The following is a 14,913-nucleotide window of genomic DNA, read 5'->3' on the forward strand; positions in this document are numbered from 1 at the left end:
ATACTCTGAGAGGCCAGGGATCCTATCTGGCATATTTGCCCATGTGTCCCTCTTCTGAGGGAGCAATTATGTTTTTAATCTTTTTCCCTAGTGAACTCCCAGCCAGCCCTCCACACTCACAATTAGGTTTGTCATCCCTTCTACCCCCATTTTATTTGCAAATTGATTTCAAAGAGGATTGAGGGAATCATCCCAACATTGATGTAGGTATTTGAGATCATCCAGTCCCAGAAATCTTGTTCTTACTCCATTGTTACAGTGATTTCTTTAAAGGTCACAAAACTTTCTAGATTAAATGATCTCAGTGAGTCCATTACACTAAAAGGGTAAATTCCAGGCTGTGCAGGGGCCTAGAGGTTCCTCCTTGCCAGTCTGTCCAATCACTCTCTTTCCACTTTGCTGTCATCTTTGGTTCCTGTCACATTTGCTTGATGTTTCCTGCACTCACCATTCTCCCTTTGTGCTTTGAAAATGCTGCTGTCCCCCTGGAACCCCAGGTCCTATCACTCCCATCCACCTGGCCAAATGCTAACTCTTACTGCTCCTGCAACACCGCCCAGCTCCCCTCCCCTAATCTCCTTAACCTGAGCTGTGTTCTGCTGTACAACACTCTGATTTCCTTATTCACAGCATCGTCTCTCTCTACGGCAGTCACTGCTTTTATTTTACCTGGCTCCCCTTTGGTCTAAGCAAGGGAAGGGGAACTCTTCTATATCCCTTGCACCTAACATAGAGTCATTTCTTAGTAACTGTTACATGAATAACAGCAAAAGCCTTGCTGTACCTCATATATATTTAATTTGCTAAATATTCTAGCACTTTCCAAGTGCACCCTATAATAGCTATTTTATTTAAAATACATAACATAATGGTAAATTTCAGCCACAAGTCTTCAGAGTGCAGGACCTGGGAGGGCGCAGAGTAAGGAGGCTGGGGGAGGGAGGGATGAACAAAGGACTGAAATCCATGCCCAAGTCCCGAAACCCATCTTTAACTTAGGGCTCAGCGTCAGGGTCAGGCAAGTTACTACAATCTGATTAATGGAAAAGCCGAGACTGGACGGATCGCAGGCTAGTTACAGCCGGCGCCAAGCTGTGAGGATGCTTACCTTCCTGTAACAAGCCCGCCGGGTGGGAGCCGCAACAGTCTCAGACTCTGCCCCCATTGGAAGTCAGGCAAACTCTCACTCCAGCCGGGCCTCCTGTGCGACCCCTCACCCGCCCCTCTGGTTTCCATTGAGGTTTCGGCGATGGACACCCCACCCTGCGCGGCCGCGGATTCTGAGCCCCGGAGCTCGCAGCGTCTCTCGAGCGCCCCCGTGCGGTAGACTTCGGTCTCGCAGGCTCCAGCGGACGGGTCGGAAGGGGCGAGTGTGCAAGCGAGCGTGCAAGCGGGGGCGTGTGTAAGCTGGGGCGAGTGTGTACGCTGGGGCGCGGAGCACCGGTGTCCTGTCCAGCTTTTGCAGGTGAAGGAGAATCAAACGGGCCTTTCTAGAGTCCCGTGCCCTGTCCTCACCAGCACGTGGCAAACCAAACGCAGTCGAAATCCGCTTAGAATCCTCAGATTCACAGCGATCGAGGAAGAGGTGAAGGAGGGAGTTATGTTTGAGTTACGGTCATACTACGCAGAGGCCCTGAGAGAGGAGTCACAGTGGCATTTCCAATAAACCCTTGACCCCCTTAAGCCTCATTTAATTGGTGCGCCTTTGTCTGGTCACGCGATCACCTACAGTCCGCACAGTCGCTTCCTGCGGGCTGCGCTGTGGCTGCGGGTTTTCGGGGAGGGAAATCGTCCCCGGGGCAGTCAGGAAGCATGGGGGGTGGGGTGCGTCCAGTCACCCACGGAGTGGACGGGTAGGAGGTGTCATAGCCGGCCTCCTTTCCCTCAACACCACCAAATGCTCCAAACAAGTGTGTTCCGGCTTCCCAGTCCTGGAAACAAAAGATTTCGGTCTAGTTCATGGACAGAACCGGGCTGGACGTGCGGTCTGCGGTCTGCCTGACAACCAGAGAGCAAATCCACCTGGAGCGGATGGGCTGGCTTGGATGAGGCCGTGTGCTTCAGCCCTGCTTCTGCAGCCGCGTGATCTTGAGCAGGTTTCTGACATACCTGGTTCTTTTTTTTTTTTTAAGGTTTATTTATTTATTTATTTGTTTGTTTGTTTATACAAGCACTGGGTACAGTCAGAAGCACGGGAGGGTGAGAGAATTCACCAGAGCCAGAGCGGGGAGCAGAACAGGCAGAAGGACCGAAGTACACTGCTGAGGGGAGCAGCGGGCGGCAGGAGAGGTCTGCGCGCCATGTCGGACCCTCTGCCGGTGGGCAGGTGGGGATCGAACCGGCGCTGCAGAGGCCGCGGGCAGCTTCGCACCCCAGCGCTCAACCGCTGAGCCACCGGGGAGGCCCTGACATACCTGGTTCTTTAGTTCCCCTTCTAGAAACCCTGGGGAGGATAACCTATCTTGGATTGCTATGAACAGTCGTTGAGTTCCTGCCCAATATTTTATTACGCAAAATTTCAAACATACAGCAAATCGAAAAATGTCATAGAGAACATCCACCATCTACATCCTGTCATTAAATTTTTGCAATGCTTGTTTCGTCACACAAACATCCATATATTTGTTTTATCAATCCATGAATCCATCTTTTAAAAAATGCACCTCAAAGTAAATTGTGGAGTGATTAAAAAAATATTGTGTCTGGCACAGTGCCTGACCAGGTATTTCAATTCAACAAACATGTGAACATTTACTATGTGCCCCGCACTATGTTATGTCCTGGGGATGCAATAGCATAAAAGACACGGTTTCGATCCTTAAGGTATTCAGAATTTGGCTTGGACAAGAGGCAGGTTAACAGATACCGGTTTCTGCATTATCGTGTTGATTTGATAAGGGACATGCAGGGTGGCCCAATGTGATTTATGTACAGGAGTCTCTGGCGTCTGGGAAGACTTCCCAGAAGAAACCATTTTTAAAAGGCAACTTCGCTATAATCTCTGTCAATACTGTAATACCCTGACAAAGTGTGATTTGCCCATCAACTCCCTTTAGTCTACACCCCAGGGCTGTTGAGCTAACCCTGGAGATGTCTCCTAATCAGGAATTGGTGTCCAGAATGGATAATTAGCAATGGGAAGACCATACACTCCCAGAATGGCTTCAACCATCATCATCTAAAGTCACACTCGAGGGGACATGAACTATCTTAAGGGTATTTTTAAATTTAACTTTCAAAATTTGTGAAATGAATGTGTTCAAGAGTTATTGTTGGAGGAAAGATGGAGAGGCACCCCGTTCCCTCTGGCTTTTTTTTTTTTTTAAAGATTTATTGTTTTTTTATGCGAGAACTGGGGTACAGGTCAGAAGCGTGGGAGGGTGAGAGAATTCATCAGAGCCAGAGCTGGGGGCAGAACAGGCAGACTGAGCGAGGAGCTCTGGAGGACACTGCTGAGGGGAGCAGCGGGCGAGGCAGGAGAGGTCTGCTGCCCCCTGGGGCATCTCCCTGGCCGGCTGGGGATCAAACCAGCGCTGCAGAGGCTGCGGACAGCTTTGCAGCGTGGCACTCAACCGCTGTGCCACCAGGGAGGCCCCCTGTTCCCTCTGGCTTAAACAAGGGGCCTGGAGCTCTCCCGGCTGCACTTTGCCTCCCTCCTCACCCCCATCCTCCTCAGGACAGGATTGTTATCTATCTGTTTGGGACAGAAAGTCTCCACGTTACTACCATTGTCCAGGAATGGAACTTTTCAAGCCATGTGTTTGTGGGAGGACCTAACAATCGTTCTTAACTCTGGCTGCCCTTCAGAATCTTCTGGGGAGCTTTTAAAAAATATCTTGGATCTCACCCTTCTTCCTCTTACTTCCCATTTATTGATAATTGGCTTGAGGTGTAGCCTGGACATTGGGCATTTAAAATATCCCCAAGGTGATGTAATGTACAGTCAAGGTTAAGAGCCTTTGCCTAAAAAGAGAGCGCGCAGCTCATGGAGTTTTCTGAACAGGTGGGGGCTGTGTGTTGTCCTGCCTGCTAACAAATGTTTATACAGGTGGCTGCTCAGTCTGTGTCTCAGTGTAACATTCCTCAGGCAGCAAAGCAATGAGAGACGAGGCCTGTGTCCTGTCTGCCTCTATCAGAGGCCTCTGGGGTATTTACCCAAAAGAACTCGACAGTAGTAAATGCACAGATCCTAAGGAAAAGGGAAGAAGGTCCTCTAGCCTCACGGGTCTCTAACTTGTGTGTATCAGAATTCACTGGAAAGCCTGTTAAAACACAGATCTCTGCCACAAGCCTGTCAACCCTACACCTACCACCCCCACCCCCCAGCCCCAAGATTCTGATTCAGTTGGGGCAGAGCAGACATCTGCATTTCTCCCAGGTGATGCTGCTGAAGACTCTGCCAGAATAGTTCTAGATGCAAATGAACAGTGTGCAAAGGTCTAGGGTGGAGAGACCTAGACTTTTCCTGGGAAGTATTTGGTGATGCTAGTGTTAAAATGCCTGCTGGAGAGTAGATGGAACCTAAATCACAAAGTGTCCCTCACAACATGCCGTTTGCACTTTACCCTGAATGCCCCAAGAAGCCACCACCTAATTAGATATACAGATAACTAGAGGTCCCTGGGTGGGGACGGCAGAGAAGAGAGGTCAAGCTGCGAGCTCCTGGGGGTCCTGGAAGGTGGTGGCCACGAAGGAGGCTGCACTAAAGCTGTGGACACCAGAGGGCGTAGGAGGCCGCAAAAGGGAGAACCAGGGTGGGGAAGTCTTGTGCTCACCCTGGCCTTTCCTTAGAGGCCATCCCAACAGCAGTTTTGGTTCCAATTCCCATCATATCTGTGATGGTTAATGTTACGGATCAGCTTGGAGTTGTTTTTGGATGAGATTTACATTTAGATCAGTAGACGCTGAGTAAGATTGCCGTCTATCATGTGGATCAGCCTCATCCAATTCATCGAAGGACTTAACAGAGCAAAGACAAGCTTCCCCTAGCAAGGGGGAATTCTCCAGTATATGTTCCATGGACTTCACCTGCATCATTTGCTCTCCTGGGTTGTGAACCTGGCAGGCCACGTTGCAGATTTTGGAGTTGCTAGCCCTCATTCCTGCACCAGCCAGTTCCTTATAATAATGAATCTCGTTAGGCATACGATCTTATCGGTTCTGTTTTTCTGGAGAATCGTGATTGATACAATGTCAGATAGGAAATTTCTGCTCCTAACCTTTTAAAATTGGTAAATTCTTTTCTTTAGGGCATGTGGGGGGTGTCACTGAGTCTGTTTTCAGCTATTCTAAAGTTCCTGGGGAAAAGAAACCGGGGTCTGGAGCTGAGGGGAAGTGACTGGTACCCTTTAACTCCACACCATTTCTTCTGCTCTCCCAGGGGAGGAAGCTGGGCGTGTGCCCAGTCAAGCAGCGGCCAGTGACATCACATCTGTCTGCAACTTGGCTACCTTGAGAAGAATGCTGAGACCACAAGGGTGTCCAGGGAGGGCCGCCTTGAGAGTTCATCCTAGAACATAGAAGTGCATGGGCACTCGATGGGTCGGGTCTCCTTTGTTACCATCCAAAAGATATGTCTATTTTTGTTCCCTAGACTTCAACTTTTTACTCTTGTAAGTACCCTGTGAAGCTGTTATCAGCTTAAAAAATTGTGGGTTCTCTACAATAGTTTGCTAAATTGATGAATTCCTACTCAGGTTGACTGAAGCCTCTTCTGCTTACAAACTAGCCAGGTGACAGAGCTGGCCACTCACTCCCACCTGAAAGTGACTGGAAATGGGGGTGATGGTGTGGCTGAGTTGGGTTGCAACATTAGGAGCTTTCCAGCTGTACTCAGAACAGATCTTTTCCATACAGAGACAGGGAGGGCAAGGAGAGCCCCAAGAAAGAGGCAAGTCCTTCCAGACTGGTGGGTGGCGATTTTAATGAGCATGGGAATTTACCTGTGAGGTTGTCTTGGGCGGTCACAGGTCTCAAGACACGCGGTTTTTTGCACCTGCTTGCCAAAATCTCAAACTTTTATAGAAGCCTTACTGGGTTTAGTATACTGTTGAGATGGTTTCAGCACCACAGAAGCTGGCTCCCATCTACGGCTGGGGAAAGCACGCAGAACGCGTGTTCCAAGGGGAGGGGTGGGGCCTCAAGATGCTCAGGTCCAGTTTGTGGGGCACTTAGCAGACCTCTTGATTACCCTCCGCTCCTCCAGCAGGTGGGCAGGGCAGACTCCAATACCGAGGCTGCCACCTTATCTAAAAATCTGATTGTCAGTGAGGATCAGAGAAGTTTTTGCTCTGATATAACTTTGCCCAGCATGGGTCCCGGTCCTTGACAGCAAAATCTTAGGGAGCCAAGACCAAAGCAGTTTATTTGCTAAAAGTGACTGAAATGCTTAGAAGGTGAAGGTTAAATAAATTCCTTGACACATACACACACACGCACTATTCTTACATTCTTCAATTTATTTTGGTGCAAGGCAGTGCATTTTTTTCATCTTTACTTAAATATAGAAAATCTGTATTTTAATATAGAAGATTGAAGTCAACCTATCAAAAACTTAACATTTGCACCAAGCTGACACAAAACCAAGTTAAAAATTTGGTGTTTGAAAAGTCTATTCTGTTGGCTTTAATAGGCAAATATAAAATATAAAGTTGGGGGAGAAACTGGGGCTAAAAATTTTTAGTTGTCTATAAGGTTTGAAATCCAACGTGTAAGAAAAGGCAAGGTGACTGTCTTCCAAGGCAAGACCGGGCTATAGCTGATCTAGTCTGCTTTCGAAGAAGTTCTCATCTGGTGGAGGAGGCTTTGACAGTGGATGGGAGTGAAATGGGAGGAGACTGAGCATGCTGGGTAATAAAATAACAGTCTGAAATCCTGAACAGGTAGGTCTTTGTCCCCAGCATATTTCTATGATATGGCTGATTATAACCCTGCTTACAGCTCAGTTGGGGCCTTGGACACAGTACATGCTCTAGATCTTCCACTCCACATCATTGCTATCAGCCACACACTTTGCTACCTGATTTGGGGCAATAGTTCAGAGTTAATAACCCTCAGAAATATTTTTTTTAGGTCATTATTGAAGACATGAGTCACCAGCACCGATGCCTAGCTTCAGGCCAAATCTATAAATGGGATAATTAGTTTATTGCTAATGATAATGCAGAGCTTCTGTGAACCAGGCAGAGTACTAAGGACTCAGCTTTGACTTTACTCACTATAGCACTCGATGGCAATCCCACTCCCCAGCTGATTAAAAAACTTGGCAAGGGTCTAGAAAGTCAGGACTAGTAAGTCAGGATTCAGCCTCAGGAAGTGTAATGCCAGGACCTGCCCTCTAGACTATTAGACTGGCTTCTTTGTAAAGCATCTATTCTAAGGACTGACCACACAGTTGGCAATTAATACTTGAAACAGCTATTAGTGGGTTCCAAGTTTAAACAGGACACTGGATAAGCTTGTGAAAGTTTTTTTTTTCCTATTAGGAAACAAAATGTTGGAGGAGGAAGCAAAATCAGATCAGATATTAATCCTTTTCATTTATAATGAGACTCCATTTGCTCCTTAGGAAACACACATACATTTAGCAATTTTTCCTGGTTGCGTCCCTCTCGTGTTAACTTCAATGAGTGATATTATTGCTACACTTAAATGGTCCAAATGTTGAGGCCAACACAATATGTAAGGCTATAAAAGAACTCCTCTTACAAGTTTCCATCTTTATGTACTCCTAGCTTGTAAGTTCTGATGCAAAATGTCTCGGCAGGGCAACTATTCATTATTAGTCATGCAAACAGACATAAACCCATTTATGAGATGCATTAGTTTTGTCAATTTGCTGCAGCATGAAGTACAATGTATCACAATTCATTATCAATGGGCTTTCAGTAACATGACCTAAGTGAATAATGTGTAAAGAAACCCCAAAACTATGTATTATTTCAAAATGTGTATTTAATGGCCAGTCCATCAAAATCAAGCAGAATCACATTTCAAAAGTATATATAATTATTTTAAGGTGCATTTTCAAGTTTTATTTGAGCTTCATTTCTTCTTGGCTGCCTGAGTTGTTCTTGCAGATACAGTGAACAGAACATTCTGAACGTGGTAGCTTCTTAAGTACTGACAGACAAGATCCTAACTACACTCCCTATCTTGGATATATTAAAATTTTCATAAGCCATGTTTAATTTCAGAAAACTTAATGCCAGTCATGAAAGACAGTTTGAACAGAAAATTTAGGCACCCTTTACTTTGGAATAGCCACAAAATATTCCAACAAGGGTTAATGCACTTTGTGATTACGTCTACTCAAAGATAATTCTGAATTAAAACCTATACTTATTAAATAACATTTTAAGTTAGAGTCTATTACATTTTGATGATTTTTGTGAACCATTTGCAGCATTGTGTTTTAGTTAAGTAATGCCAAACTATTGCTACTACTAATCCTGGTACTCATTCTTCATGGCATATTTTATTTAGAGAACTTGTAACATTTCACTGATAAGGATCTCCTTTTCCTGCTAATCCCTGAATAAGAATACCCAGTGCAAAGGTCTTGAAGTAGTTTCTGCAGTAGCTGCTGTGTTACTGTGCAAAACTGCAGCCCAAGGGAGGCTCCCCGGATCATGGGGAACATTAGCCAAGTGTTCCCATCACTGGTTCTAGGCTCATGTCATTTGCTTGGGGACCTGGGCCCAGCATATTGTCCCATCTACGCATTATTCCTGAAGTCTGTGTTGCTAGACTGACTGGTATGGAGTCAAGGGGAAGGATAATCAAATTTGTCACTGTACTCTGTACAAGGTCAAGGCCACCCAAGACCTTTCTGACTTGAGGCAAAACTTGCTGACCTTTGCACTTTCCACTTTTTGTTTGAAGACTAATGGGTAAGAATGACGCTCACTCGCTGTGATGCCAGTGAAACTTTCCAGACTTGAACATAATTTAGCATTGCTAGAATTCACGGATGCTAATCGTTCCTGTTGTGAATAAGGTCCATTAGCTTAGTGGTATTTGCATTCATGTAGCTAAGAAAACAATAAAGCATTGCAGAAGTTTTAGATTACAGTCTTCAAATTGACTCATCATAGTCACCAATGACTAACTTATAAAGATCCACCCAGAGAAATGAATTTGAGACTTATTTGACTATACGTCATACAGAAGAGAGCAGAGTAATTTCCCAAGGGAGAATTGGGTATTTCATCATGGGGATCACTGGTAAGTTAATTACACTGCTAATGTTTTTGGGTGTACTTGAAGAGAATTAGCATAAGTAAATCATGAGTGCAATGACAAGTTGCTTAGCATTTGTTTCTGTTCATTGGATAGGATCTGAGATTGCTGGGCAAGCCTCTGGATAAGTAGTGATGGGGAGAGAAGGGCAAAAGGAATGGGAAGTTGCTAATTCCAGTTTCAGCAAAGGTAATCAAAACCAGTTATGTCTAATTGAAAAGCAGCGATGGTAAATGCAAAATATGTAAGATTCATTCAAGTTTTAGTAATTAACCTCACTAGGGAGTGACAGAAGCAGGGAAACATTAGGAAGGTGGCAGCTGAGTTGGAAAATTTACATGAAACTCCAGTCACCTCTCCTGAGCAGAGGCCGTGGGGTACAAAGGATGAAGGTGGATTTTAGTTGAGGTTGCTTTTCATCCTCACTCAGAACTTCCATCTTCCTACTGATATTCTACAATAATATCTATCTTGTGATCAGGACCCAGGCCTCACGACAGCACAGTTAGGATTACAGTCCCCCTCTGGCGTTTTAGAATGGCCACAGCTTGGTCATGAGTAACACCTTCCAGAGTCTCGCCATTAACAGCTAAAATCTGATCACCTCGCTTCAGTCGGCCGTCGTCTGCAGCTGCTCCCTACAAACAAGAAACATTTCAATTTAAGCCAGGGTGACACAATTTCTATTCAAATAATATTAAAACCTCTAACTTGCATCCGGTATGTATACTGAGTCACTTTAAAACTACCAATTAAAGTTATTTCTAGGTGATGTTTGAAATTAAGACACTTTTAAAAAAAAAGGATATGTTATTTGAATAATTGTTGAATAGCAACTGATTAAGAATTGTTTAAATAACATACTAGCAGAAATGTACAACAAGTAGACCTTATTTCAATATTCAGTACTGAATGAAATCTGAATGTCATATCATGTTATATTCATGAATAGGTACTATGCGATCAAAGGCAGAACTGAATCTGGTGTTAGTCTTATTGCCAATATTTATAGGGCTCCCACTACATTATTAAGCTATCAGATGATGGTGATTTGTCAAAAATAAGTGGTAGCTTCTAAATGGGTGACTTGTATAGTAAGTGACTTACATCTCAATACAGTTATTCTATACATAAATACAGAGAAAGGAGCATCTCTAAAATTCTGCAATATATTCAAAAGCTTCGGCTTCATCTTTGTCATCTAATCAGGTTTCTAAATGACTAATTTTTTCCTCCCTAAATGACTACTTTTATCATATCCTCAGTCATGCATGGCTCCTCAAAATGGCACAAAGCAAATGAAATGAGGTTTTTTAAAATTCTAAAACTGAGTATCTAAAAATGCCATAAAATATATCTGGGCAGGCAAGGAAGAACAAGACCTAGAAAGTGGCTTACAGGGGGCTTTCCCTGACTACTGGGGTAACTGTGAAAATCCCTTGAAAATTTAGTTCCAGAAGAGTTCTCTAAATGATGCTAAATTACTGGGGAAAGTAATGCCTACAGGCACTTGCCCCTGACTGACCTAGTCGGAAGCTGACCTAAGAGTGGCCAATACCCACAGTTCTGTGTACCCCAGCAGCAGCACAGAGGCCCTGAGGTGGTGGTTGAATTATCTAGAGCTTCGGGGTTTGAAAGGGTGGAATTTCTGTATAAAAGTGCAATAAAGAATATTCAAAACCATGTCTGTACTGGGGTGGGGAATACTAAAATTAAATGACTTGCAATTTCACTCAAATTCTTTTTATTTTTTTAAGAAAGGAATGTATCAACTGTACTAAAGTAAAGATAGGATTAAACAAGTAATTCAAAGGGATAAAATCAGAATTACTTGGCTAACTTGGTTTTATTAAATTTTACATGCTAATATTTAAGGGCTTCAGTAAACTTCCAATATCCATATAATTAGTTTTTTGAAAAGCATGTGAAGTGCTTCAAGAGTTCATTTTTCGCTAATACAGAAAATGATTTCTCATCTTTCTTTCTAGTACTTGTACCTGTTTTCAGGTATTGCCAGGCTTCCTTGAGCATTACTTACTGATGTATTACTTCTCCTACTTTATCAATATGGCATCTGTGGAATGATCAAGGGAAGGAAGAAATAAATGGTTCACAGATAGACCTCCATCTAGTTTGGAAACATGGTTCTACCCACTTGCTATTTGTCCTGACTTGTCAGGTATAGTCTTCCCAGATGCTGTGAAATTGGCATCTACTAGCTACCTTCCACTGTTTTAAGGATTAGGTATATGGCACATGGCATTTACTGAATAATGTGGCGGTATAATAAAGCGAAATTCTAGTGATGATAGAACTCATGCTCTCAGATTTCAGAGGCTCTGGACAACTGCTCTCTAAGTTTTCCGGGATGGTGAACACTTTAGTTCAAGCTCTTGTTGGCTTATGGTAGAATCTGGCTACTGGAGGGTTTGACTTTGACCCCGAGGTTTCCAACCAAACACCTGAAAGAAAACAGAAGGTCCCGAAAGCCTGTCAGTAGACTGACTAAGTCTGGCAGACTTGACACACCCTAAGTGTCTGGAAGCTTCCTATTTCTGGAGGGGGGAATAAAACCTTGATGGGACAAATTAATGTCTAAGTTAAGCAAAAGTAAAACTTTTATGACACCAAAGAGGTTGCACAAAAATCCACATTCTGTGGACATCTGAGATCCAGCAACCTGGAAAGACAAATGATTTTAAGAATTTATATTCAAAGTTAAATCCATGGAAGACATACATTTATAGTTCTTGGATCTTCAACATTCTTAAGGGAGAAATGTTTAGCTTAGTGTCAAGATTTGTTTTAGAAAGACTTCATTTTTTTCACCATCAAGGAAAGGAAATCTCCTTTGCTAGTTTTTGGTTTATTGATTCTCTATAGAAAACTTAAAAATTATTTATTGGCTTACTCTAACAAAGAGAGAGAAAAAGTCATCAAACTAAATCTGATTATAATAAATTATCTGGGATACTCTAAAAAATAATAATCTACATGGGCATATTCTTTTATTGAGCTACGTGGACCACTAGCAAGGCTTTTGAATTCTTCCTTTTTCTTTCTTTTTTTTTAAAAAAGATTTATTTTTATTTATTTATGCATATAAGAACTGGGGTGTTGGCCAGAGGTGCAGGGTGTGTGTGGGGGGAATGAGAGGATTCACCAGAAACAGAGCGGGGAGCAGAACAGGAGGATCTACAGAAATTCACTGCTGAGGGGAGCAGAGGGTGAGATAGGAGAGATCTGTTGTGCCATGTGGGTTTCTCCCTGGCTGGGGATCAAACTAGTGCTGTAGTTTGATAGGCTGCTGACAGCTTGATAGTGCTGAGACTTAACCCCCTGCACCACCAAGGAGGCTCCTTTTTCTTTTTTTTTCATTCAGGACTGAAAATTTTTAGGTTGCTTCATTTAAAAAAAATGGTTCATTCCTTAAAGAAAAAAAAAATACCAAGGATACTCAGCATTTTTTTTACTACTTCCACAGGTGCTTCCTAAATGAGCACTTTCAGTGAGGACCCTTGAAATGCATATTGTGTGAGCAGCCGTGCATTCATTATTCTCATGACCCTTGTCCACTGCGATTGGTGCAGGTTTCTTTTTAAAACCCCACAAGCACCATATGGCCATTTCACTTGCAGCTTTATGTTCTGGTGACCTGACAACAAAAGGTGCTTGGCTCTGGTCCCACCAGTCCATGTGAGGGTGTAGACAGAGCATTGCGCCTGGACAACTCTGGGTCTCGGGTCAATCAGTTCTCTCTCTGGAAGCAGCTGATCTTCCCACAATTATGAAGTGAGCTGGTGGTGACAAGCATTCTGGAGGGAATTTATGAAGGCAAAGGTCAGCTGGCTGGACTTGCTAAAATGTGGGGCCAAATTTACAACCTTTCCGTTATCCTTATGTACATAGCAGCCTCTTTGTAAAGCAAAGTATAATAACGTCCTCCCAACATGATAATCACAACAACTTGCCTTAAGAAAAGGTGGTTTGTTTACCTGGGGCATGATTAGACCGGGCAGGACAGTTACCCAGAATGTTTCTGATCTGCCTTCCCCTCTCCTTTTGCCCTCACCTGACCAGCAGATATGTGTTTGGGAATAACATGCCTTCACAATACACATGCTAGAAAGATGGAAATGGGTGGGAGACCTGCCTCTGCCTAATGTGCTCCAAAGGCAAATGCCATATGAATTAAGGATTATGTCCAGTCAATGTTTAGGCCTAATTAACAGGTGTTAAGATATGTACAAGCCAAAGTGTAGATGCATTTAGTGTATAGCATAGTTTTTTAAAGAGAGTTAAACCTATCATATTACTTGTTTTGAAGATCTCTATTTCCTTAGGGAAATTAAGCACTAGGAGGCAACTGGATCAATTAATTAACAAATGACTATGGTAAAAACCAATGAAGATTAAAGTTGCAATAGTAATATTAAGTGCATTTCAGAGATCTTCATAATTTGGAAGGAATTAAATCCTTTGTATTTAAAAGTAGATATATTGGGGCCTCCCCGGTGGCGCAGTGGTTGAGCTCTGGGTTGCGAAGCTGCCCACGGCCTCTGCAGTGCCAGTTCGATCCCCGGTTGCCGGGTGAGGGTCCCAAAGGGCAGGCAGACCTCTCCGGCCGCCCACTGCTCCCCTCAGCAGTGTACTTCGTCAGTCTGTCTGTTCTGTTTCCTGCTCTGGCTCTGGGAATTCTCTCACCCTCCCGTGCTTCTGACTGTACCCAGTGCTTATATAAATAAATAAATAAATAAATCTTTAAAAAAAAAAAAAAAGTAGATATATTGGATATATTTGGAATATCTAATCCTGAAAGTATATTTGTATCCGGTCTTAGTCTAGTCTATGGGGCTGATTCTTCCCTTGGGAGAACAAGGGAAGAGAGAAAACACCTTAAGCTAACTTTGCCCTGAGGTTTCCATGGTGGGCAGCAACTAGGCAGTCATCAGGCTGCACTGGCCCAAGGCTTGTGCAATGCTCTATGCCACAGCTTCCAAAGAGTGCGGCGCTGCTCCTTACACTGTTGTGTTAAAAGAAGATACTCTTTAAAATCTTTCATTATCCTCTATTATAATTGAGTTGAAAGAAAGTTAGACTTCTTGTGACTCTAGTATCATAAAAGAACTCTTCTTTGATAGCTTGGTGTGGAAATTTCCTACAGATTCAAATGAAACAGGCACGCATGCACACATCCAGGTATACCCAAAGTAAAGCAAAGCAAAGCACTTAAAAAAAAAAATCTCACCTAGGTTAAAAAAAATACAGTAAAAAAGGAAAAAAATACCTTTGCAAATATAGTCTTGACATAAATTGGCAGGTCTCCATGGGGACTTCCAAAACCCCCTACAATACTAAACCCCAATCCTTCAGAGCCTTTCTCCAAAGTAATAATCTTAGGTGGAGGTGTTCTGAAAACACAATGCACGCTGTTTAATTCAGGAATAGATATCAAGAGGGAATTGCATTTTAATGGAAGAACACAGATTTCAGAGAGACTTTCACACTGCGAAACTATGAAATTCAGTTAATCAAATCCAACTCTCAGAGAGCAATTAAGACATTTATTTTGAAGTTTCTCATATCATACCAATGAATGAGCAATATTCTTGATGTTTTAGAAGTTTCTCTTTCATAAAATCCACTGTTCTAATTAAAAATAAAGTCATGATT

At 43.2% G+C, this 14,913-nt stretch overlaps 1 protein-coding gene across 1 annotated transcript in view; it reads right to left on the reverse strand.

The window, feature by feature from the left end:
* Nucleotides 1-7,923: 7,923 nt before the first annotated feature.
* PATJ (PATJ crumbs cell polarity complex component) overlaps nt 7,924-14,913 on the reverse strand; it is a 274,406-nt gene continuing 267,416 nt past the window's right edge. The window contains exons 44-45 of the mRNA XM_037500637.2: nt 14,528-14,651; nt 7,924-9,878 (exon numbers count right to left, since the gene is read on the reverse strand). Of these exons, the coding sequence (XP_037356534.1) occupies nt 9,732-9,878; nt 14,528-14,651 (271 nt within the window). The 3' untranslated portion in view covers nt 7,924-9,731. The remainder of the gene's footprint in view (nt 9,879-14,527; nt 14,652-14,913) is intronic.

Source organism: Talpa occidentalis, unplaced genomic scaffold (genome assembly GCF_014898055.3).
Source record: "Talpa occidentalis isolate TD23 unplaced genomic scaffold, MPIMG_talOcc4v2.1 talOcc4.9, whole genome shotgun sequence".
Classification (NCBI taxonomy): Eukaryota; Metazoa; Chordata; class Mammalia; order Eulipotyphla; family Talpidae; genus Talpa; species Talpa occidentalis.